Consider the following 23,494-nt stretch of genomic DNA (forward strand, 5'->3'; position numbering starts at 1 on the left):
GACTATGCCAAGGAAAAACACATATATGTATACGTGTGTATATACATTTATACACACACACACACACACACACATTGTGTGTTTTCTTTGTTGTGTGTATAGGTTTTTGATGAGAAGTACTTTCTGGTGGAAATGGATGACTTGCGACCTGGGGACCATGCACGGCGATCATTTGTGTGCCATGTCAACAGTCCTGGCATCTTCCCTGTGCAGTGGAGTCTGAAGAATGGTCTACACATCAGCCCACCTCCAGGTGCACATTTGTACTCTTCTGTGTTGTTTCTTGAGATGAGATATGTTAGGTGGAATTGCTAGAATCTTTTGTCCTTCTCCTGATGTTCTTAATATTTGGGGGGCCTCAGACAAGTGTAAATGAAGGTCTAGATTCCATATATTTACATTTTAAAAGTTATAAAGCTAAGAATCTCTTAAGTGTGTACTTTTCTTGTATTTGATGCATATATCTGCATAACCAGAAGGTCTGGTTCAAGTTCAGATTCTGTGCTGACTCTTTAGTCCATTCCATCTTGTGTCCTGTTAGGAGTTCACAGAAGGGTGGGTTTGGATGCATGCTGAACTTTGAGAGTGGCTTGTGAGAAGAGGCTTTAACAGCTAGAACTATAATGTAGGTTATTAATTTTTAGGTATCTGGGCCTTGTGGGAAGTTGTGGTCAAGAGTAGGACTCAGAGGCTTTAGGTAGGAAAATTAAAGTTTATTTTCCTAGTGTTTTCAACTTTCAAAATATAATCTCTGACCTTTTAATCAAGGCATTTAATTATGATTTAGTTGAGCTTGACTGAAGTTTTTAATATTTTTAAACCTGGAGTATCTGGAAAATGTCAGATGACTATCTGATCTTTTATATCAGCGAATCTGATTATTTGAGCAGTGGTCTATGTGTACTTCATTAGTAGGTTTTTGGTAAGCATGGCTTCACTTTCTAAATGTTGATTGCTGAAACACTGAGCTATAGAAGTACTCTTTTGTGTTAACAAGCTGTAAACTCAAACCTTTTGCTTTCCATTCAGCTAGTAAACATTTATGGAATGTTTGCTATGAACCAAATATTGAGCTTATCACTGGGGAGACAAAAATGAGCACAACACAGTCTCTTCAAGGAGAACTACCCAGATTCTCCTCCATCAGTGGAGCAAACTGTAGGAGTGTCTGGTAGGAGGGTGTTGTATGGAACACCTACAGAAGGATGTTCTTGCTTTGTAGGAATGCTTGGGCTTGCACCTTCATGTGAAAAGGCAAAAAAAAAAAAAAACAATTATTAAAGATATTGGAGCTTTCAGCCCTGTTGTAGACAAGCCAACTATCTTGTAAATAAAGTAGATTAAACAAATGAAAATGGCAGAAAATGTACTTTTGAGAAACATGGTAGGGACAGAGGGAGAGTGTGGTACTTTTCTCAGTTATATGGAAAAGATAATTAAAGGGCTGAAGGAGGGCATAGTCTTGAGTAGCCTCCTCTGTGCCTTTGTGGTATTAAGCTCTGTGACGGCAGAGAGAAGTTTAGACACAGTGAAGCAGTCAGGCCTTATCAGCTTTTTGTTCACAGATGGTGCTGAGCTTTTTGTTCACAGATGGTGCTGATTCAAGTCATTCGATTGGAGATACTCTATCAAGAATATTGGTAGAATAAAGTAGGGAATTAAGCTCAACTTTTTTTCTGAAATGAATTAATGATTTAGATTATAAGAGCATTGATATTTTTAAGGTGTTCTTTTCTTATTGTCATGTAGCAATTATATGTATATGGGATACAGTGTAGCATTTTAATATATACAAATAGTGTACAATGATCAGATGAGGATAATTGGCATGTCTATCTCATTTCAGAGTGTGTGTGTGTATGTGTGTGTGTGTATGTGTTGGGAACATTAAAAATCTACTAGCTGTTTGGAATATTCAATTCTCATTAATCCTAGTTACCCCTCCAGAAGTTATTTCTCTTATCATCTGTATCCCATGTCCATTAACCATCTTCTCTCCATCTCTGAGAGCTTTGAGATTCTGAAATTCTGTTGTACCTGAATCTGAAAACAGTGCTAAGAACATTGTATTACTATTAGCTAAGACATGTTTAAAGAAATAGCCTTATCAAAAAAAAAATCTTCACTTATTAAGTAGTACTGTTTGTTATCTCTTTTCCTTCAGAGCTTACATCCTAATAAAATTGATAATAATACTAGATTCATATGTGTAAATCAAGTCTGGTCATAATTGTGTTAGATTCTTTGGTAAATTGCTGTCAACTAATATATAAAATACAGCTTAATTTCAAATATCATTAAAAGTGATTGCTTTTAAGATATAGAGAAATATCCTAAAGATGCAGCAAATAAAATTATTTTAGTAAAAAATATTGTTAAAAATAAATGCCCAGGACCCATGTTGTGGCTTAGTGGTAGAGCACTTGCCTAGCATGTGTAAGACACTGGGTTTGATCCCCAGCACCACATTAAAAAAAAAAAATTAACCAAAAAAAAAAAAAAAAGTTAAAAAAAATAAATAAATGCCCAATTTGAAATTTAAAATTCCAAAGAATTCCACTGTATAGTTTGGACAGAGTTGTTTTATTTTATAAAATTAACTATGTAGGCCCTAAGTTTGATGTCTAGCATTGAAAAATTAATTGTGGTTTGGATTTATGAAGTGTTTTTTATGCTCTCTAAGATGATCAAAAATCCTTAGATTAGCAACCTTGGAAGTTTATGGATGGACACATGGCCGAGCGGTAAAGCTAGGCAAGCACACGTGATGTGAATCATTGCTCTTTGTCTCCATGTAGGCTACCCAAGCCAGGACTTCGACTGGGCCGACTACCTCAAACAGTGTGGTGCTGAAGCTGCTCCCCAGAGGTGCTTTCCTCCGGTGAGACCACTTGACCACTGCTTCAAGGCTGCAGGGGCTGCTGTGTTTCCCTTGCTTTTTATGACTGTTACTCTCAAACTATTATGTCACTCAATCCCCTAGCCACCTTGTTGATTATAGTTAAAGACAAATATGTTTACTGGAGAAGTTAATAAATGTACTAATTACATTAGTTTATAAGTTTATCCGCTTTATGTTTTCTTAGTAGCTGAAATGTGAATTTGACATTTTATAATTTGATGGTTCAATAATATTAAAAAAATGTTGAAATATAGCATGTAGAAAAATTGTTAAGCTTATTTAAAAATACTTCTTTTCAAATAATAAACACACATGTTTAAAAAACCAAAGAGCAGTAGAAAGCTTAGAATATAGAATAATAGTCCCTTTCCTATCCCTTTCCACATCCTCCCTTCTCAGAAATGATTGCTTTCTGTTCTTCTCAATATAATTCTGGTATTAAGACTTTTTCATTTTCAAAACAATGTGTGCCATCTTTTAGGCATTGATTTTTAGACACATTTATTGACTCTATATTATAGTAAATGAGCATTTAGCCATTTTATATTACCTTTAGGTATATCCTGAGGAGTGGGATAGCTGGGCCAAATGGGGGTTCCATTCTGAGTTTTCTGAGGAATCTCCATGTTGCTTTTCAGAGTGGTTGCACCAATTTGTAGTCCCATCAGCAACGTCTGAGTGTACCTTTTTCTCCACATCCTTGCCAGCATTTATTGTTACTTGTATTCTTGATGATTGGCATTCTGGAGTGAGATGGAATCTCAGTGTAGTTTTTTTCTACATTTCTCTAGTATACCATTCTTGTTTTAAGGATGCAGTAGTTTTTCTTCTCTCAGAGGATGTTAACCCCCCATCACTTGATGGCAAGTTGACGCTAATCTCTGCTTTCTCCAAGTTGCTTGTTTTGTCTGTTTTGATTTCTAACTTTCATGTTCTTATATATCTGGTAATTCTTAAATGCTTATAGTTAAGAATGGAAGAATAAAAGAAAAAGCTGATTGGAAATTCTTGATTGTGTTGGTGGGAATTGTCAACCTTGAAGTTTCCTTCAGGATGTGATCTGGCTGACCATTTGTTGGGGAAACCCAGATCCTTATCTTTGTGTCTTCTTGGGCTTCTCATATTATTCATAAGAAGTCTTTTTCAATCCCCTGCCTGATTAGTATAGGCTAGACTGGGCCAGTTAACCTCCGAAGTTCCCCAGTACCTGGTTCTATCAGTTCTTAGTTTTCTTCGTTGCCAATTTAGATTCACCTTTCACTGATATGCTATAACACAATTCAGTGGTACACCCTGTGTATTCATTACCCATTCATTACCCACTACATACTTGCCCTTAATAATTTCTTGTATCCTCCTGCCCACGGATCTATGTTTTCCGTGTCCAGAGGCTAAATCCAACTTTTATATGGAGGGAAAGAGACAGTTGCCCTGGGGGTTAGATAGGGTGGAGTAGAAGAGCTCCAGGTGTTATCATTCCTTCTTGTTTTGACTATTTCTTTTTCACCTGCAGTTGCCTAGTACCTGGTTTTTTCCAGTTCTTAGCTTTTTTTTTTTTTAATGGCCAACTTAGATTTATCTTTCATATATGCTTAGATAATAGACCCTATTCTAAATTTTAGTTTATAAAATGTATTTCAACAATCAAAAAGATAATATGCCATGATCAAATGGGTTTCATTTCAGAGATGCAAGGTTGGTTCAACATATGCAAATCAATAAATGTAAATCACCACTTAAATAAAATTAAGGACAAGAATCACATAATCTCTCAATAGATAAAGAAAAGGCCTTTGATAAAATTCTGTACCCATTAATGTTAAAAATGCTAGAGAAGCTAAGGATTGAAGGAACTTGCCTCAACATCATAAAGGCTGTTTATGATAAACCAAAGACAGCATCATACCAAATTGAGAAAAACTAAAAGCATTTATTCTAAAATCAGGAACAAGACAAAGCTGTCTAATTCTTACCACTTCTATTCAATATAGTCCTCGAAACATTAGGCAGAGCGATCAGTCAAGAAAAGGAAATCAAAGAAATACAAATAAGTCAAATTATCTGCTGATGACATGATCCTATATCTAGAAGACCCAAAAGACTCTACCAGAAGACTTCTAGAGCTTATAAATGAGTTCAGCAAAGTAGAAGGATACAAGATCAACACCCATAAGCCAATAGCTTTCTCCCTGTGCTCCCAACACCTGAGGAAGAAATCAATAAAACCATCCCATTCACAATAATCTCAAAAAAGAAACTTGGGAATTAATCTAATCAAGGAGATTAAAGAGCTCCACCATGAAAATTATAGAACACCGAAGAAAGAAATTAAGACCTTAGAAGATGGAAAGATATATTCCTTGGATAGGCAGAATTAATATTGTCAAAGAGCCATACTACCAAAAGCAATATACAGATTCAATGAAATCCCCATCAAAATACCAATGACAGAAAGACAGTGAAAAAAATCAGTTTTTCCCATGTACATATCTGAAAAGAATGGGACTCTAACTAGAATAAGATATATTCCATACTTGTATAATTATATCAGAATGGATTCTTAAAGAACAAAATAAATAAATAAAAGCCAAATAATGATAGCTTTAAAAATACTAATGACATTCTTCACATAATTAGAAAAAACAATTTTTAAATTTGTTTGGAAGAATAAGATACCCAGAATAGCCAAAGCAATACCATGCAAGAAAAATGAAGCAGGAGGCATCACAGTATCAGATCTGAAATTATATTATTATAGAAAATATACATAGATAAATTTGTATGTAGATAAATTTACATATTTAAAGCCATTTGGTATTTGACAAAGGTGCCAAAAATATATTTTAGATTTAAAAAAAAAAAAAAACAAGTCTTTTTAACATTGTGCTGGGAAAACTGGATAGCTTCATGTAGAAAAATGAAAGTAAACACCTCCCACCCTGCAAAAGACTCAAATTGAAATGGATTGAAGACTTCAAAATTAGACCAGAATCTTTGCAACTGCTAGAAGAAAATAGAGTAAACCCTCCATCATTTAAGTGCTGGCACTGACTTTCTTAACAAGACCTCCAAAGCATAAGAAATAAAGCCAAGAATCAATAAGTGAGATGCTTTCAAACTAAAAAGCTTCTGCACAGCAATGGAAACAATTAAGAGCATGAAGAGGGAGCCTACAGAATGGGAGAAAATCTTGACCCAACTATGCCTCCAATAATGGATTAATATCCAGAATATATAAAGAATTCAAAAAGCTTAATACCAAAAAAACAACCCAGTCAAATGGGCAAAAGAAGTAAACAGAAACTTCTCAAAAGAAGGAACAAAGATGGCCAACAAGTATATGAAAAAATATTTAGTATCTCTAGCAATCAGGAAAATGCAAATCTAAATTACACTAAGATTTCAACTTACCCCATCAGAATGGTGATGATCAGGAAACAATAATAAATATTAACAAGGTTTGTGGAGAAAAAGGTACACTTGTATATTGATGGGACTACAGGCTACTACAACCACTCTGGAGAGAAGTAAGGAGATTCCTCAAAAAACTAGGGATGGTACCACAATATGACCAGCTGTCTCACTCCTTGGTATTTTCCCAAAGATCTAAAGTTGGCATACTGTAGTGTTACAGCCACCTTAATGTTTATAGCAGCACAATTCACAATAGCTAAATTGTGGAATCAGTCCAGATGCCCATCAATAGATGAATGGATTGAGGCAAGATTATTGTATATATACAATGTAGTTCTACTCAGCCATAAAAAGAATGAAATTATGGCATTTGCTGGCAAATGGATGGAAATGGAGAATATCAAGCCAAGTGAAATGAGCCAAACTTAGAAACTCAAAGGTCAACTGTTTTCTCTCATATGTGGATGTTGAATAAAATAAAGGAAAAGGGAAGGGTAGGGTAGGATATAATAATGGGAAGAGTGGTAATGTAGAAAAAGGAGAGGCAAAGTGGAGGAACAGGTAAGAGGAGGCCTACAGAATGAATTCTTTAAAAATCATGTTATGTGTATATATAAACATATCACAGGGAATTTCACCTTATGCATAAGTAAAAAGAACCAATCAGATATAAATAAATCGACAATTGTAAGGAAGTCTAGTCGAGTAGAGGAAGGAGAATAGGGGAAGGAAGGGAGGACAAGAGGAAAAAGGGGAGGATCATGAACTGAAACTGAATTCCATGATGTATGAGATTGTCAAGATGAATCCAACTGCTATATATACTATAAGGCTTTAATAATAAAAAGAAAAACTTAAAATGCATAACCAACCTAAAAGAAAGCACTGCACTCACCGATTTATTTTTGTCACTTTTAATAAAAAGTAAGTTGATTGCTAAGTCTTAAATTTAAGGTTTACTCTGGGAAACTGCAATAATAGCTTGATATCTCAAACTCCAATTTATGAGTCATGCCCAGGATCCCTTTGCAGCTAGCAGGATAAAAAAGTCTACTGTGAAAAAAAAAAAAAAAAAAAAAAAAAGTCTACTGTGGCTAAGTGGTTTAGGTAAAAATGATGTATATACCACAAAATGAACTTAATGGGTCCTGCTAGAAATCCCTTTTTGCAAAAGATGTTAAGTTATAAGTGTAATTTGAACGTTACACTGAAAATACTGCCTTATCCTATCCAGAAAAGGTTTGTATCAGATTATCTAAGCAATTTCTGCTTTATAAATATATATTTTACCTTTAGTTTCTGAAATGAAAAAATGTGTGCATATATTTTTTCTGAATTTTTAAAAAATTTTATATCAAAATACAAGTATGTGCTTCAAAAAGAATTTTTTAGAATTTATCAAGACACTAAATATTTTTTTTAGAATTTATCAAAACACTAAATATCATTTAATTATAAAATTGAGACTTCTAATATTGAAAAAAAAATTAATCTTCTCTTACATCCATTTTGATAGGTTTGTATCTTAAAAAAAAAAAAAACTTTTAGTGACTTATCAGAAAGGAGAATAATCAAATACAGATGTTTAGTTATCCATTTTGACCCAGAAGCTGCAAATTTTTTAAACCTGTTTTAAATGACTCTTCCCCCTTATTTGTAAGTTTTTTTTTTTTTTTAATTCTGACTTACTTTTGTGGTATACATACAAATATGAACCAGGGAGTTTTTAGTATAGTAGAGCCCTCTGAGGGAGGGGAAGTGAATGAACAGTTGAGAATCACTTGGTTTGAGACACCAACTCTTATTTCATTGATCTTTCTAATAATCCAGTGAGATAGAAGTGTTTTCAAAGTCATCTGACAGATGAGGAAATGGAGTCAAAAAGAGGCTGTACAATTTGAACAGGGTCATCATCTATGCTGCAGTATGCACAAATCTCTGACCTAAAGACCACACTTGCCTGTAAACACCAAGAAAGGCAGATATTTTCTTTTTGCACCTTTAAAAAACAATAAAAAATAAAAAGAAATTAATATTGAGCGTTAATCTAGTAAGTGAATTTGATTCATTCCTTTTCTAGTCAATTTCTGAGCATGAGTTTAAGGAGAACATGAAGCTTGAGGCAGTGAACCCTCTTCTTCCTGAAGAAGTATGCATTGCCACCATTACTGCTGTGAGAGGCTCCTACCTGTGGCTCCAGCTGGAGGGTAAGTGCCAGCACTCCTTTGCTCTTCCTATTTATTTTGGTAGTGTGGCTTGTTTCGCTTATTGGACTAGTTAAATAGTGACCTTATTTAGAGACTTCTATTTGAATTGCAACACTCTGAACTAAAAATTTATTTTCCTGTCCTTAGTTTTCAATTTTTAGGCAATGAATGTGCATAAAACCTTTGTTATGAAGTCCCTGTTTTCTTGAAGGTTAAGTCAAATAGTATATATTGTGATGTGACTAAAATAAATGAGCATGAACAGCAAACACAGTTTATTGAAGAGAGAGTATTTTTGTTGCCCCAAACAGTATCAGAAGGCATATGAAATAGAAATTATGTATTTTATTCAGTGTAGTATTCAGTGATGGGGGAGGTTTGTGGTTATAAGGCTGTGTGAGTGCTCAGTGCTGTAGTTACTGTGTGTGGCTTGAGTTTCTTTTTCTTTATCCTATTGCCAAATAGTCATATTTTGAGAAGGTACTTACTATTTGTGATTTATGGAATTGGCATCTAATGCAGGCATTAAGGATAATATTACATGTAGACTTTCATGCAACTTGCTGAGCAACTTGCCAAATAATTTCCTGATTGGAATTTACTGTTTTACTTTCTGGCTTATTCCCAGAGTACCTGAACTAATGTTCTCATGAGTAGAATTGTCACTTTCCCTTTTGGTTTCTAATTATTTCAAGGAATTGGGGGGGAAAAAAAAGAATTGTTAGCTATGTGAATGATACCAGTGGTAGTTCTAGTTGCTTATTTGTTGTTTCTTCACTAAGGTCACCTTGTACATTCATTATCCATTTTGGTCCATAAAACTTAAACATATAGGGCACAGTTCACTTTTTTCCATAATGTTATCATACATGAAAAAGGTAAACTATGAAAAATATCCTTGCTTGAGAGACTTGTGTTTGTTTCTGTAACAAACACAAGTGTTTAGAAAGTAGTTTATGAAGTAGGCTGTTTAATGATCTAAACAAAATTATTTTGTTTAATCTAAACAGGTTCTAAGAAGCCTATACCTGAATGTATTGTGAGTGTGGAATCCATGGATATATTTCCTTTGGGCTGGTGTGAGACCAATGGCCACCCCCTCAGCACTCCTCGCCGGGCACGAGGTATCTTTTCTGGGCAAGAGGGTTGATGATTGTTAAGTGATCTGTTGTATGACTTTTACCTATTAGGATGAATAGGGACATTTTAGAGAAAAACTGGTTATCTATTTCTACATAGGAAATTTTTTATTGCAACAAACATTATCTTCTAGTGTCTGTGGGTTGGCCATCTGGGTGTAACTTAGGTGGGTTCTCTTGGATGTATATTTCTCCAAAGCTTCAGTGAAGGTTTCAGGAAGGGCCAGAGATATCTTAAGTCTTAATGTGGGAAGAATCTGCTCCCAAGTTTACTCAGATGATTATTGGCAAGTGTTGTCCATTCTGGCTGCTATAACAAAATATCATAGACTGAGAAATTTATAAATAACACATCATCGGAGGCTGGGAAATTCAAGAACAGTGTATCAATGGATTCAGTGTCTGGTGAGGGCCTGTTTCCTGGTTAATAGATAACACCTTCTTGCTGTGTCCTCACATGCTAAAGAAGACTACTAATTCCCTGTGGCCTCTTTTTTGTGGGGAGAGGGTACCAGGAATTGGACTCGGGGGCACTCAACCACTGAGTCACATCCCAAACTCTATTTTGTATTTTATTTAAGGACAGGGTCTCACTGAGTTGCTTAGCGTCTCACTTTTTCTGAGGCTGGCTTTGAACCCCCGATCCTTCTGCCTCAGCCTCCAGAACTGCTGGGATTACAGGCATGGGCCACTGTGCCCAGCATGATCTAATTACTTTTTTTGGTGGTGCTGGATATTGAACCCAGGGCCTCGTGCATGTGAGGCGAGCACTCTGCTGACCAGCCCCTGATCTAATTACTTTTAAAGACTGCCCCCCTTCCTAATGCCAACATGTTGGTGATTATGTGTCAGTATGAATTTGCAGGATATTCAGACCATAATAACAAAAAGTAATTTCCGTGGGCTATTGGATTGAGAGCCTCAGCTCTTTGCTGGCTATTGACTGGAGGCTTCCCTTAGTTCTTTGGCACATGGATCTTTCCATAGGGCAGTTAATGGCAAGATAACTGGATTCCATCAGAGTGAGGAAGTGAGAAAAAGCAAGAGAAGTCGAATAAGATGAAAGCTAGAGTCTTTTTGCAACTTAATCTTGATTTTTTTTTTTTTTTTGGCGGGCAGGAGGATAACTGGGGATTGAACCCAGGGATGCTTTACCATGGAGCTACATCCCCAGTTCTCTTTTTATGTATTTATTTTTTTAGTTGTATTTGGACACAATACCTTTATTTTTATTTATTTATTTTTATGTGGTGCTGAGGATTGAACCTGGGGCTTCTCATGTGCTAGGCAAGTGCTGTACCGCTGAGCCACAACCAGCCCCCCCTCCCTTTTAAATTTCTTTTAGTTGTAGATGAACACAATACCTTTATTTTTATGTGGTGCTGGGGATTGAACCCAGTGCTTCACACGCAAGTCTTGCATTCTACCACTGAGCCACAACCCCAGCCACCTCCCAATTCTTTTTATTTTTTATTTTGAGACAAGTTCTTGCTGAGTTGCTGAGGCTGACCTTGAACTTGCAATCCTTCTACTTCAGCCCCCTCAGTAACTGAGATTACAGTGCAACCTAATCTTAGCTGTAATATTCTATCTCCCTTCTCTCTTTTTAAAAAAATCTTTATTTTTAAGTTGTAGTTAGATACAATACCTTTATTTCACTTATTTATTTTTATGTGGTGCTTAGGATTGAACCCAGGGTCTTGCATGTGTAAGGCGAGCACTCTACTGCTGAGCCACAACCTCAGCCCCCTATCTCCCCTCTTTTAAAAACAGTTTTGAGATATAATTAGTATACCATGAAATTTGCTCTTTTGAAGTTTATAATTCCTTGGTTTTAGTATATTCACAGAGTTGTGCTATTAGCTTCATAGTTGATTTGAGAACATATTTTTCATCTCCAAAAGAAATCCCATTCCAACCCCTTCCCAGGGAACCACTAATCTACTTTCTGTCTCCATTGATTTACTTATGTTGAACATTTATTATTAATAGAATCATATAATATGTGCTCTTTTGTGACAATCTCCTTAGCATGTATTCAGAATTCACCCATGTGAATTAGTGTCTGTTAGTACTTTATTCCTTTATATAGCTGAATAATATTCCATTGTATGGATATGCCACATTTTATTTATCCATTCCTCAGTTGATGAACATTTGGGTTGTTTCCATTTTTTTACTATTATGAACAATGCTGCTATGAACTTCAGTGTACAAGTTTTATGTAAAGATTTGTGTCTTCATTTCTCTTGGGTACATTCTGATGAGTGGAAATGGTGAGTCATATGGTAACTCTATGTTTTCATGATTTGAGGAAATGCCAAACAGTTTTCCAAAGCAGCTGCTGCATTTTACATCTCTATCAGCAACACATGAGGTCCAGTTGCTGCACATCTCACCAGTGCTTCTTTTCTTTTCTTTTTTTTTTTTTTGGTGCTAGGGATTGAACCCAGGGGTACTTAACCACTGAGCCACATCCCCAGCCTTTTTATATTTTATTTAGAGTCAGGGTCTTGCTGAGTTGCTTAGGGCCTCACTAAATTGCTGAGACTGACTTTGAACTCATGACCCTTTTGCCTCAGCCTTCTGAGCTGCTGGGATTTCAGGCATGCTCCACCGTGCCCAACTCCTTTGTTCATTTTTTGATAGCCATCTTAGTGGGTGTGAAATTATGGTTTTGATTTGCATTTCCCTAATGATTAGTGATGTTGAGCTCTTCTTATATGCTTATTGGACATTAGTATATTGTCTCTGGAAAAATATCTACTCAAGTCCTTCACTATTTTTAAATTGGGTTATTTATCCTTTATTGAGTTGTCAGAGCTCTTTGCATGTTAGAGATATTAATCCTTTATTAGATACATGACTTGGAAATATTTTCCATGGGTTTCTTTTTCACTTTCTTGACATGCATAAGATTTTATTCTCTTTTATGCACAAAATTTAGTCAAATTTTAGTGTTTTGTACTTTTATTGCCTCTAATTTTGGTGTCATATTTAAGAAATGATTGACAAATACCAAGTCATGAAGTTTTTTCATTTTTTTTATTAAGAGTTTTATAGCTTTATCTCTTACATTTAGATCATTGATCAATTTTAAGTTCAGTTTTAAATACAATGTAAGATAAGAGAATTCACTTTTCCCGGCACCATATTTTAAAAACTATCCCTTCCCCCATTGAATGGTCTGATTTGTACTTTTGTCAAACCAGTTTCTCATGAATATCTAGTTTTGCTTGGAAAATATTCCTAGGAATTGATTAACCCAGGGACCCTTGAAAATATCAATTTTTGCTCCTTGTATAAAGACTCCTACCCAAAATAATGTGCTTTATTTAGATATTCAAATACATAAGAACTTATATAAAGTAGCAGGTAGCTACCATTTTAAATATGTTAATATAAACAATACATATATAACTTTCTTTTGTCTTATTTTTCTTGACTCCCCACCCCCTTTCTTATAGTACATAAACAGAGGAAAATTGCAGTGGTTCAACCAGAAAAACAGTAAGTAATATAATAGAATGTCTGAGTAGTTAAGTTTGAAATTTAGAATACAGAAATAACTAAAAGTAAGTCATGTTTGTTTCTTGGATGGAAACATAGTCTTTTAATTGGATAGTTTTTATACAAATTAAATAGTTTTTATACTTCTGCTTATAGTATATATATTTTGTATTTGAATAAAAGAAAGGAAATAACAGTCCCCATTCTAGTATTTGTGAAGGAAAAGTAAAAATTGTAGTCAGAAATTATTTGTTATAGTGTCTTTTTTTTTGCTATTGGGGATTGAACCCAGGGGTGCTTAACCACTGAGCCACATCCCCAGCCCTTTTTTTTATATTTATATTTTATTTTGAGACAGAGTCTCATTGAGTTGCTTAGGGCCTCACTGTTCCTGAGGCTGGCTTTGAATTCACCATCCTCCTGCCTCAGCCTCCCGAGCCACTGGGATTATAGGTGTGTGCCACCTGTGGCTGGCTGTCACAGTGTCTTGAAGTAGAAGACAACAACTCTAAAAAAAAAAAAATGACATACTTGGAAGAGTGGCTTTGTGCCTACCAGGAAACTCTTTGTAGCATCTTTACATACAGCTTTTGAGAAGCAATTATTTGGTGGTGGCTTCAAATCTTAAAAGTGCAAAGTTTTCTGTGTTTATATTTATGTTTTTAAACAACAGATTTTGCATTCTCTATTAGTCTGCTTAAGTTTCTCAAACACAGTGCCACAGACTGAATGACTTAAACCTCAGAAATTTGTTTTCTCCTGTTTTTGGAAGTTGGAAAGTCCAGGATCAGTGTGCCAGCCAATTTGGTTCCTCTTCCTGGCTTGCTAATGTCTACCATCTGGTGGTGTCCTCCTTTGGTGAAGAAATTCATTCATTCATTTATATTCCCTTACTCTCTCTCCCAACTCTTCTTATAAGGCCACCAATACTATCAGATTATGGCTCTACTTTTAAGACCTCATTTAATTTTAATTAATCCCAAAAGCCTGACCTCCAAATATAGTAAGGATTAAGACTTTGACATAGGAATTTGGCAGGAGGGATACAATGTCTTCTATAGAAAATTCTATTAGCTATCTAATTTATAATTTATTTATAACTGCCTTTGTGTCTGTATGGTTAATAAAACTGGCACAATTCTAGTGTCTTGGGATGCTGAGGCAGGAGGATCTCAAGTCAAGGCCAGCCTCAGCAGCTTAGCAAAATAAAAAATAGAAAGGGATGGGGATATAGTCAATGTTAAAGTGGTTCAACCTCCAGTGCCCCCCGCCAAAAAAAAAAAAAAACAAAAACTGACAATAGAAGTGGGAAGAATTTCAGATACAGAAGTAAGATAACAGTGACAGTACTGGCCTTGGATTTTTCCTCAGCTTAGTTGTTAAGACCAGTCCACAGCTTTAGCCAGGAATCATTCTAAAAAGGTAAATTAGCCTATTTTAGGGATTGCTACATACAGAATGAGTTTCTGTGTTTTTTCTCTAATAACATAATTTTTAAAAAATTTTGAAATTGACATAAGAAATATTTCTGTTCTGTGACTGCTGAAAAATTAATAGTTTACTTGTGGTTTAGGAATCCCACAAGAAATTTCATAATTTCTTGAAAACATGAATGAAAGTAAAATTCATCTGAATAAGCAGTTTTACAACACCGACTGTTGACTCATTAAATCTTGCACACAATTTGAAAAGCAATTGCTGTTGTTAAATAAAATTATGATGAAAGAAGGACTTTATGCTGACTGCCACATTTGCTGTCTTAAATTTGAAGGAAACTAACCCTCATGCTTAGCTGATCTTAAGGTTGATCTCACTGTTTGCTGTGTTTTCCTAACCTAGAGTACCATCCTCCAGGACTATCCACGAGGGTCTGAAGAGTCAGGAGTCAAACTCCACAGACTCAGGTATGATAAACATTTATATCTTATAGCGAAGAGGACCTTTAATTTCTTTTCATGGACTGTATCTTACATTTGATTTATAGAATGTGGCTTCATAGAGGAGCCTCCTAATTGAGACCCTGGAGTTATAACTGTCTAAGATGTATTTAGTTTTATAATCACCTGTAGGCAGATATTTCTACCCATTTCTAATTATAGGTGTTCTTCACTGATTAGCAGTTGGGTGCCAAAGACTCTGGGGGTTGATGTTACCATTCCCGACTTGGGATAAAGAACCTGAGGCTTTCCAGGCATTGCTCTTTCTTAAGCTTTGCTTGAGAGGTGGTTAACTCTTTATATGTAAATTTTACAGTTACAATTGTATCAGAGGCAATGTCTGATAAGGGATATAAGGATCCTTGCTAGAAGTTTATGTTTTGTCCTTTCTGGAACTATTCTTGACTACTCCTGTGCTGGCTGTGTAATGCTTAGCATCATGATTATGTATATTCTAGCACAGATTGGGTGTTCAGGTGCTCTATAAAGGAAACCAGAGCTCAAGAGAGCTCACATTGCATATGAGTGGAAGGCTGAGAAATGGAACTTAACTGTTTCTCAAGTTCAAAACCTGTACATTTGTCTCTTCTACCCATTAACTTTTTATTACATCATTTATACCCAGAAGATTGGGACTATGTCGACTACTTATTTTTTTGCATTGCTGGCCATTTTGATGCCTACTGCAATTTCAGAACTAAGACATTAATATCTTATATGTGACCACAGCCAAGTCATCTTGGTTTAGGTTTTGTCATAGTTCAGGTTCCCTGGGAAACAGTATGAGACTCTGATATTTGCATGCAGGAGTCTGACTGGGGAGTGCTTTGGTAACAACTTCTGGAAGGAGTGAAGGAAGCAGGTTTGCATACAGAGAGAAGTTGAAGCACAAGGTAGTTGCAATAGAAGTTTCTTATCCTCCCACAAGGAGCCTTAGAACTGATCTAAAGCACATAGTTGTCCATAATTCAGGCTTTGTGGCCACTCATTACTTGTTATTAGAAGTAGACTTCAGCTCTCTCTACCTCAAAAGGAATGGGACCTTGGATGAGATGGCTCTTTCCTACTGAGGGCAGTCCCCAGATCAGGGCAACTGTAGAACAGACTTGTAACTGAGAGCTATAAACTGCCAATATTCCTTAGTAACAGAGGCATGACTACCTTAATTCTGCTAAGAGGAATCTAGATGGCAGAGTGGCAGAGTTCAGATAGAAAAGTGGATGCTGACAGATAACCACCATGCTAAAACCACATTCTTTTTTTTTTTTCTTTTTAATTTTTTTAGTCGTAGATGAACACATAAATACCTTTATTTTATTTCTTTATTTTTGTATGGTGCTGAGTATTGAACCCAGTGCCTCACACATGCTAAGCAAACACTCTACCACTGAGCTACAGCTGCAGCCCCAAGACTGCATTCTTAATTAAAGAGAGAACATTATGAATGTAAGTCCTGTCAATAGTGGACATTGTACACACACCTGCTTTCCTTAATGGTGGATAAAAGAGCAGTATCCATCAAAGGAGCCTCTGCTGCATATCAAATGAAGATGTTTAATGTCTTTTTAAATTTTCTACATTCAGTAGCTGAAATGTCAGTTGCTGTGAGGAATTATTAAAAAAAATTTAAGAACATTATTTATTCAGAAAATATTTGAATTTGGTGTCAAAGCCTTGTTGCACCCACTGCACACAAAAGGAACCCAGAGATGTTGGCACAGCACACTTTCAGCCCTCTGAGAAATCCCAGAGATGGGAGAATTCACATGGTATCAGATCTGCCAGATTATTTGTTTGGTGGGTTTTAGAAGACAAACTTTAGTTCTGGATAATATGCAGTGTCAATTCCTAGAAATATTCCTGAATAGATTATCAAATAGTTGGTATTTGAAGAACTAAAATTGTTGATTGTCAGGAATCATCATTGGTTCATGAAGTACATTTTCTACTTCTTTATTGTTAGAAGTAAAGGGCTCTAGAATAGTGTTACATTCAATCCAGGAGTTAATGAGCATGTAATTCAGGACATTTGTTTGATTTCAGTAGAGTGATGACCTCTGTAAGGCTAGTGTAAGGTAAGTATAAGCTTTCTAAATATAAATTATTTCAAGAGCATTCTCAAACACTATATTAAGCTTCGAAATATGTAACTCATTGGTAGAGTGCTTCCTTAGAATGCATGAGGTCCTGGGTTTGATCCCCACCACTTCAGAGAAAGAGGGAGGGAAGGGAAAAAGGGAAAAGGAAAAGAATCATAGAAAAAGAAAACACATAATCTCCAAACTAACCTAATGGTTTATTTGCTTGGTTCCCACCCCTGTGCCCCTGGTAATTCAGCATTAGAAACATGGGATAGAGAATGACTGTTCTTAATATTTGTTTTACTTCATTTCTCAGTTATGATTAATGGAAAATATTGCTGTCCAAAGATATACTTCAACCACCGTTGCTTCTCAGGGCCATATCTTAACAAAGGAAGAATTGCTGAGCTGCCTCAATGTGTAGGACCTGGAAACTGTGTTCTGGTCCTCAGAGAGGTAAGATTCTAGCTTAGAGCAGAACAACTTGGAAATATAAGGAGTCTCCTAGGGCTCATTCATACAGGAGCCATATTTGATAGAACTGAGAACTCTTGATTTTATAAAAAGTTACTAACTTTTCTCATATACAGTATTCCCCATCCTTTATCCATGTGGTGTGTGTTCCAAGACCTTAGTGAATGCCTGAAAACATGGATAATACCAAACCTTTTATATGTTGTGTTTTTTCCCTTATATACATACCTATTGTATTAGTTGGGTTTTGTTTTGTTTTTGTTACTATAGTGGAATACCCAAGACAAGCTACTTATGAGGAAAGAGAGGTTTATTTGGCTCATTTTTTGGAGCCTGAAATTCCAAGACAGGTGGCTCCAGATCAGCCTCTCGTGATGTTCTTCTTGGCTGATGTTCGTGATATTACATGGCAGGAATGCTTGTGTGAGAAAGAGATCACAGTATCAAACAGGAAGCCAGAGAGAAACGAGGGTCCCACAATCCTTCCAAAGGCATGTCCCCAAATGGCCTGTGTATCTCCAATAGGCTCTACCTCTTAAAGGTCCCATCACCTCATCACCTCCCACATCTATCATTCTGGGGACCAAGGTTTCAACACATGAATTTTGGTAGAACACATTCAAATCAGTACCTATGATAAAGTTTTAGTTTATAAATAAGACACAATAAGAGATTAACAACAATAATGAATAATAGGACAATTATAACAATATACTATAATAAAAGTTATATGAATGTGGAATCTCTCAAGATATCTTACTGTGCTATATTTACTTTTCTAATTGTAATGATCTGAGCTTATACAGTGCCTACATGATGAGATGAGGGAATGATGTAGGCATTGTGATATGGCATTAGGCTACTTAAAGGGTTACTTGAACATAAGCTCTGTGATACCTCAATAGTTGATCTAATAACTGGCACAGCTGCTAAGTGACTAACAGATGTGTAGTGTATACAGATGGATACTATGGACAAAGGGGTGATTCATATCCCAGGAAGAATAGTGCAGTTTAAAAACTTAAAAACTTTTATTTCTGGAATTTTCCATTTAATATTTTTGGACTTTGGTTGACCGTAGATAAAGTTAAGTACTGGACAGCATATTGAGCACATAATTATTTCTACTCCCCTCAAAACATTCATCTAAGTAATTCTTCACATGGCAGTAATTCTTCTACTTTTGTCAGCATGGAGGGGTGTTCTGTCAGACACCACATGAGAACTGTGTGATGTGAACTAATAAGTCTATGACTTGGAGACTATGTGATATTAACCAAGGACCAAGCTATTCATGATAAAGCTGTCCATCTGCTGGACTTGCAGTGCCTCTCAGCCATTGTGCTGTACTGTGGATAACAGATTTGAGGATCTATCAAACTTTTAAGCCTTCAGGGTAGCAACTTGCAGGATCTGGGGAAGCTAGAGCTTCTGGGCCACACTCCTCAAGTCTCCATAAAGCTCAGCTATCTATAGTTTTTAGTGTCCCAAACAAATGTAATCTTCTGTGTGTGCTACAACTGGGAAAACATTTTAGAAGAATGTGCTAGAGTACTTTAAAATTTATGGTGCCTGTTTTTTCATGACCATAGCATTTTGAATGTTTAAGAGGACTGTTATTCTTTATTTGCAACTATGGGCAACTACCATATGTTTGGTTTTATTATTTTGTTAATCTTAATTAATGTGACTAGAATTATTCTCTAAACAATTGTCTTAACAATCTATGGGATAGCAAGAGTGCCATGGTGCTAATGATCTGTTTTTCTCCTTCCCTACCCATATTTCTTTCTGCTTTAAAACCGAGTTCAGGTCCTCACTTTACTTATAAATGCAGCCTATAAACCCAGTCGTGTCCTTCGGGAGCTCCAATTGGACAAAGACTCTGTGTGGCATGGATGTGGAGAAGTCCTAAAAGCCAAGTGAGTAGATTCCTCTGCTCTCTATTCTTGTTTGTCTTTAACAGGTCACAGAATCAGTTCTTATGTGGATTACGTCAGATGCTTATGTTTTCTAGGGTAGTGTTGCTTTATCTTTTATTTGTGGTGAAGAACCAAGCTGATTTTCTTTTTTAGATTCCATTCTGTCATGGATCAAAACATTTACAAAATATGATAAAAATGAATTATAAGAAATATAAAATTTAAGACACAAAATTGCAAGAACAATTTCCTATTAGATTCAAGAGACATAAAATTTTCCAGTTGACTCTTACTTTCTGACCGTGCATGGATGACAATTGGCAAGTCATACTATCCTTGAACCACCTTCTGAGGATCACTACCCACTAATAAAGAAAGACTTAAGGAAACACCACTTTTGTGTTTATACTAATTAGTGAGATTACTATTTGAAAATCTTCACAGGGCTGGGGTTATGGCTCAGTGGTGGAGTGCGAGGCCCTGGGTTCCATCCTCAGCACCACATAAAAATAAATAAGTAAAATAAAGGTATTGTGTCCAACTGCAACTAAAAAATAAAATATTATAATTTGTTCATTTAAATAACTCAGCTTTTAGTTGTCACATCTTACTAGATTTAAGTCTAATGTTGTTTTCAGAGACCTCAAACTCGGTAGGACTCAGAATATTCTAAGAACAAAAAAATATTGTTCAGCTATTTAGTATGCTTGGTTTTTCTTTGTATAATCACTGGCTAAATAAATCTGTCATCTGATTTCTTCCAACGGTAGATATAAGGGAAAAAGTTATCGGGCTACTGTTGAAATAGTGAAAACAGCAGATCGGGTAACTGAATTCTGCCGGCAAACCTGTATTAAACTGGAATGCTGTCCTAACCTCTTTGGTCCACGGATGGTTCTGGATACATGTTCTGAGAACTGCTCTGTACTTACAAAGACCAAATACAGTAAGTCATGTTTTTCAAATATATTAATTATAGCAACTGACCATACCTTATATATTGGAATTTTTAATTTTTGCAGACATACTTATATATAACATGAGTACACAAACATTTTCTGTAAAGGACCAGATAATAAATATTCTATGCTATGGGTCATGTGGTCTCTCTCACATATTCTTTTTATTCTGTTGTATTTTCATTTTAAAGAACCCTTTTTAAAAATGTACGATTACAATTTTAGCTGAAGGACCATACCAAAATAGGCCATAGGTCCTAGTTTGCCAACTTCCATGTGGCCCCTGTATAAATTAGATGTTGCATTAAATAGGATATGACATTCATTTATATGATTTTCAGGTATTTATTATGTGCCTACTGTGTGAGCACTGGCATATATTAATAAAACAAAATTCCTGTCCTGAGTTTTCATGTAATTTGGGATAGATAATAAATGAACAGCTATAGAGAGTTAAGTACAAGAGGTAGGGAATAAAGCAAGGTGATCAAGTGCAGTAGAGGAGTGAGGAAGGCTAGGCCTGGGGTGCTGTATATACAGGTGATCAAGAAAGTCTTCTGACAGGGAACACCTGAAGGAAACAAGAACATAGCTGTGCAGACATCTTGGTAGAAAGGGTATTGAGGGCACAGGCTTGAGGCAGGAGCTTTCTCAGTGTTGTGAAGAGCAGCGAAGTAGGCCCAGCGGTTGCAGAGGCATAAATAGCAGGAGAGGAGGAAGTTGTAGTCTCACTTTGAAGTATGCTGACACCTGTTTCCTCTCTGTGCTTATCTTTTCTCCTTTATGAAACTGAGATGGGGTCATGTAGGATGAAATTTCAGGTGGGAGCCTCATTAAGGCATTGTTACCCAAAGCTAAAATTCTGATCCTGCTTTTCTTTAAATCCCACAAGCCCTCTGTCACTTGGGAGAATTAACACGGATGAGGAGTTTACTGTGTTAAATTTGAAAAGATTTCTTTTAGGGCTGTGTGCCTCTTAAACTTTATGGCACATGCAGATTACCTGAGGATCTTGTTAAAACGGATTCTGGTTTATTAGAGGTGTGGGTCTATGAGCCTGAATGTCTGCTTTCTAGCAAGCTCCCTGAGGTGACTGATGTTGCTGATCCAAGGCTTAGACCTTGTATGGCAAGCTTTCTAATCAATATTTGAATTAAAAAATCATGTAAGAGTCTAACTTTCGAGTTTCTGTTTGTATATATTGGATTGTAAACTCTGTAAGGGTATAGATTATTTTAGTCTATTGTATCAGAGTTTGGAAAATTAGAGCTATTAGGAGCTAGATGAAAAATACTATTCAGATAAATGCACATATAACACTTTGGGCCTTTGAAGATTTGTGAATTTTATTATGCTTTTTGTCTGAATATATCTTTCATAATGATTCAGTTGAAACTAGCCTAGATTTTAGGAGCATCTGTAATTTTTTCCTAATTAGTAATGATAATAAATGAACTTTAACCTTTAAGAAGAATTCATTTGTGTAGAAAGTTCCATTATATATTTTTTAAAATATTTTTTGTGGATGGACACAATACCTTCATTTTATTTTTATGTGATGCTGAGGATTGAACCCAGTGCCTCCAACGTGTGAGGCAAGCACTCTACCACTGGGCTACAACCCCAGCCCCAATTATGTTTTGATATTGCCTTAATCCATAACCCAGAGATAGACTATGTATTTCATTTTTGAATTATCTATGTATTCTAAAATTTAAATGAAAATTATAAAGTTGAAGGACTTTTCACTTTCTCTATTTTTAAATCATAAAGCTATAGTATCAAAAGAGCACCACATAAAAATAAAGGCATTGTGTTGTTGTCCATCTACACCTAAAAAATAAATATTAAAAAAAAGAGTAGTGAAATAAAACAATGGGATAGAGTATAGGGTCCAGAAATAGAGCCAAATTTATATGGTCAAATGATTTTCAACAAGGGTGACCAAGGAATTTAATAGGGAAAGGAGATTCTTTTCAACAAATGGGACTAATACAACTGGACATACAAATAGGAAAAAAAAAAAAAACTCTTTAACTCCTACCTCATAACTCATATAAAAGTTAATTTAAGATCTATTATAGACCTAATGTAAAAGCTATAACTGTAAAGAAGAAAACAAGGAGAATATATTCAAGTTAGAAAGATTTGGGGGGACTCAAAGATTTCCTAGAGAGGACTCAGAAATACACTAACATAAAGGAAAAATTAATAAGTTAAATATTACCAAAATTAAAAACTTCTACTCTTCAAGCCAAGTGCAATGGTACACGCCTGTAATCCCAGTGGCTTAGGAGGCTGAGACAGGAGGATTGCAAGTTCAAAGCCAGCCTCAGCAACAGCAAGGTGCTAAGCAACTCAGTGAGACCCTGTCTCTAAATAAAATACAAAATAGGGCTGGGGATGTGGCTCTGTGGTTGAGTGCCCCTGAGTTTAATCCCCAGTACCCCCCATCCCCAAATTTTGCTCTTCAATACTTTTTTTTTTTGGGGGGGGTGGTGGCAGGTACCAGGGATCGAACCCAGGTGCTTTTAACCACTGAACCATGTCTCCAGCCTTTTTTTTTATTTTTAATTTTGAGACGGGGTCTCGTTAAGTTGCTTAGGGCCCACTAAGTTACTGCAGCTGGCTTTGAACTTGTGATCCTCCTGCCTCAGCTTCCCAAGCCACTGAGATTACAAGCATGTGCCACCACACCCAGCAATAATACTATTTTAAAAAAAGAAAAGGGGCTGGGGTTGTGGTTCAGTGGTAGAGTGCCTGCCTTGCACATGTGAGGCACTGGGTTGGATCCTCAGCACCACATAAAAATAAATAAAGGTATTGTGTCCATCGACAACTAAAAAAATACTTAAAAGTAACATGCATATCCAGCAAAGAACTTCTCTTCAGAATATATTAAATCCCACAACTTAATAATAAAAAGGGGAATTTTAAAATGACACATCC

At 35.9% G+C, this 23,494-nt stretch overlaps 1 protein-coding gene across 5 annotated transcripts in view; it reads left to right on the forward strand.

Annotated features, from left to right (window-relative positions):
* Window positions 1-23,494, forward strand: part of Sfmbt1 (Scm like with four mbt domains 1) — a 125,526-nt gene that overhangs the window by 94,790 nt on the left and 7,242 nt on the right. For all 5 annotated transcript variants that reach the window (XM_048801145.1, XM_015494435.2, XM_048801148.1 and 2 more), the window contains 9 exons: window positions 103-253; window positions 2,799-2,881; window positions 8,397-8,523; window positions 9,534-9,647; window positions 13,130-13,172; window positions 15,012-15,076; window positions 17,507-17,646; window positions 19,477-19,586; window positions 20,357-20,532. In XM_048801145.1, coding sequence (XP_048657102.1) covers window positions 103-253; window positions 2,799-2,881; window positions 8,397-8,523; window positions 9,534-9,647; window positions 13,130-13,172; window positions 15,012-15,076; window positions 17,507-17,646; window positions 19,477-19,586; window positions 20,357-20,532 — 1,009 coding nt within the window. The remainder of the gene's footprint in view (window positions 1-102; window positions 254-2,798; window positions 2,882-8,396; window positions 8,524-9,533; window positions 9,648-13,129; window positions 13,173-15,011; window positions 15,077-17,506; window positions 17,647-19,476; window positions 19,587-20,356; window positions 20,533-23,494) is intronic.

The sequence above is a fragment of the Marmota marmota genome, unplaced genomic scaffold, assembly GCF_001458135.2.
Source record: "Marmota marmota marmota unplaced genomic scaffold, marMar, whole genome shotgun sequence".
Lineage (NCBI taxonomy): Eukaryota > Metazoa > Chordata > Mammalia > Rodentia > Sciuridae > Marmota > Marmota marmota.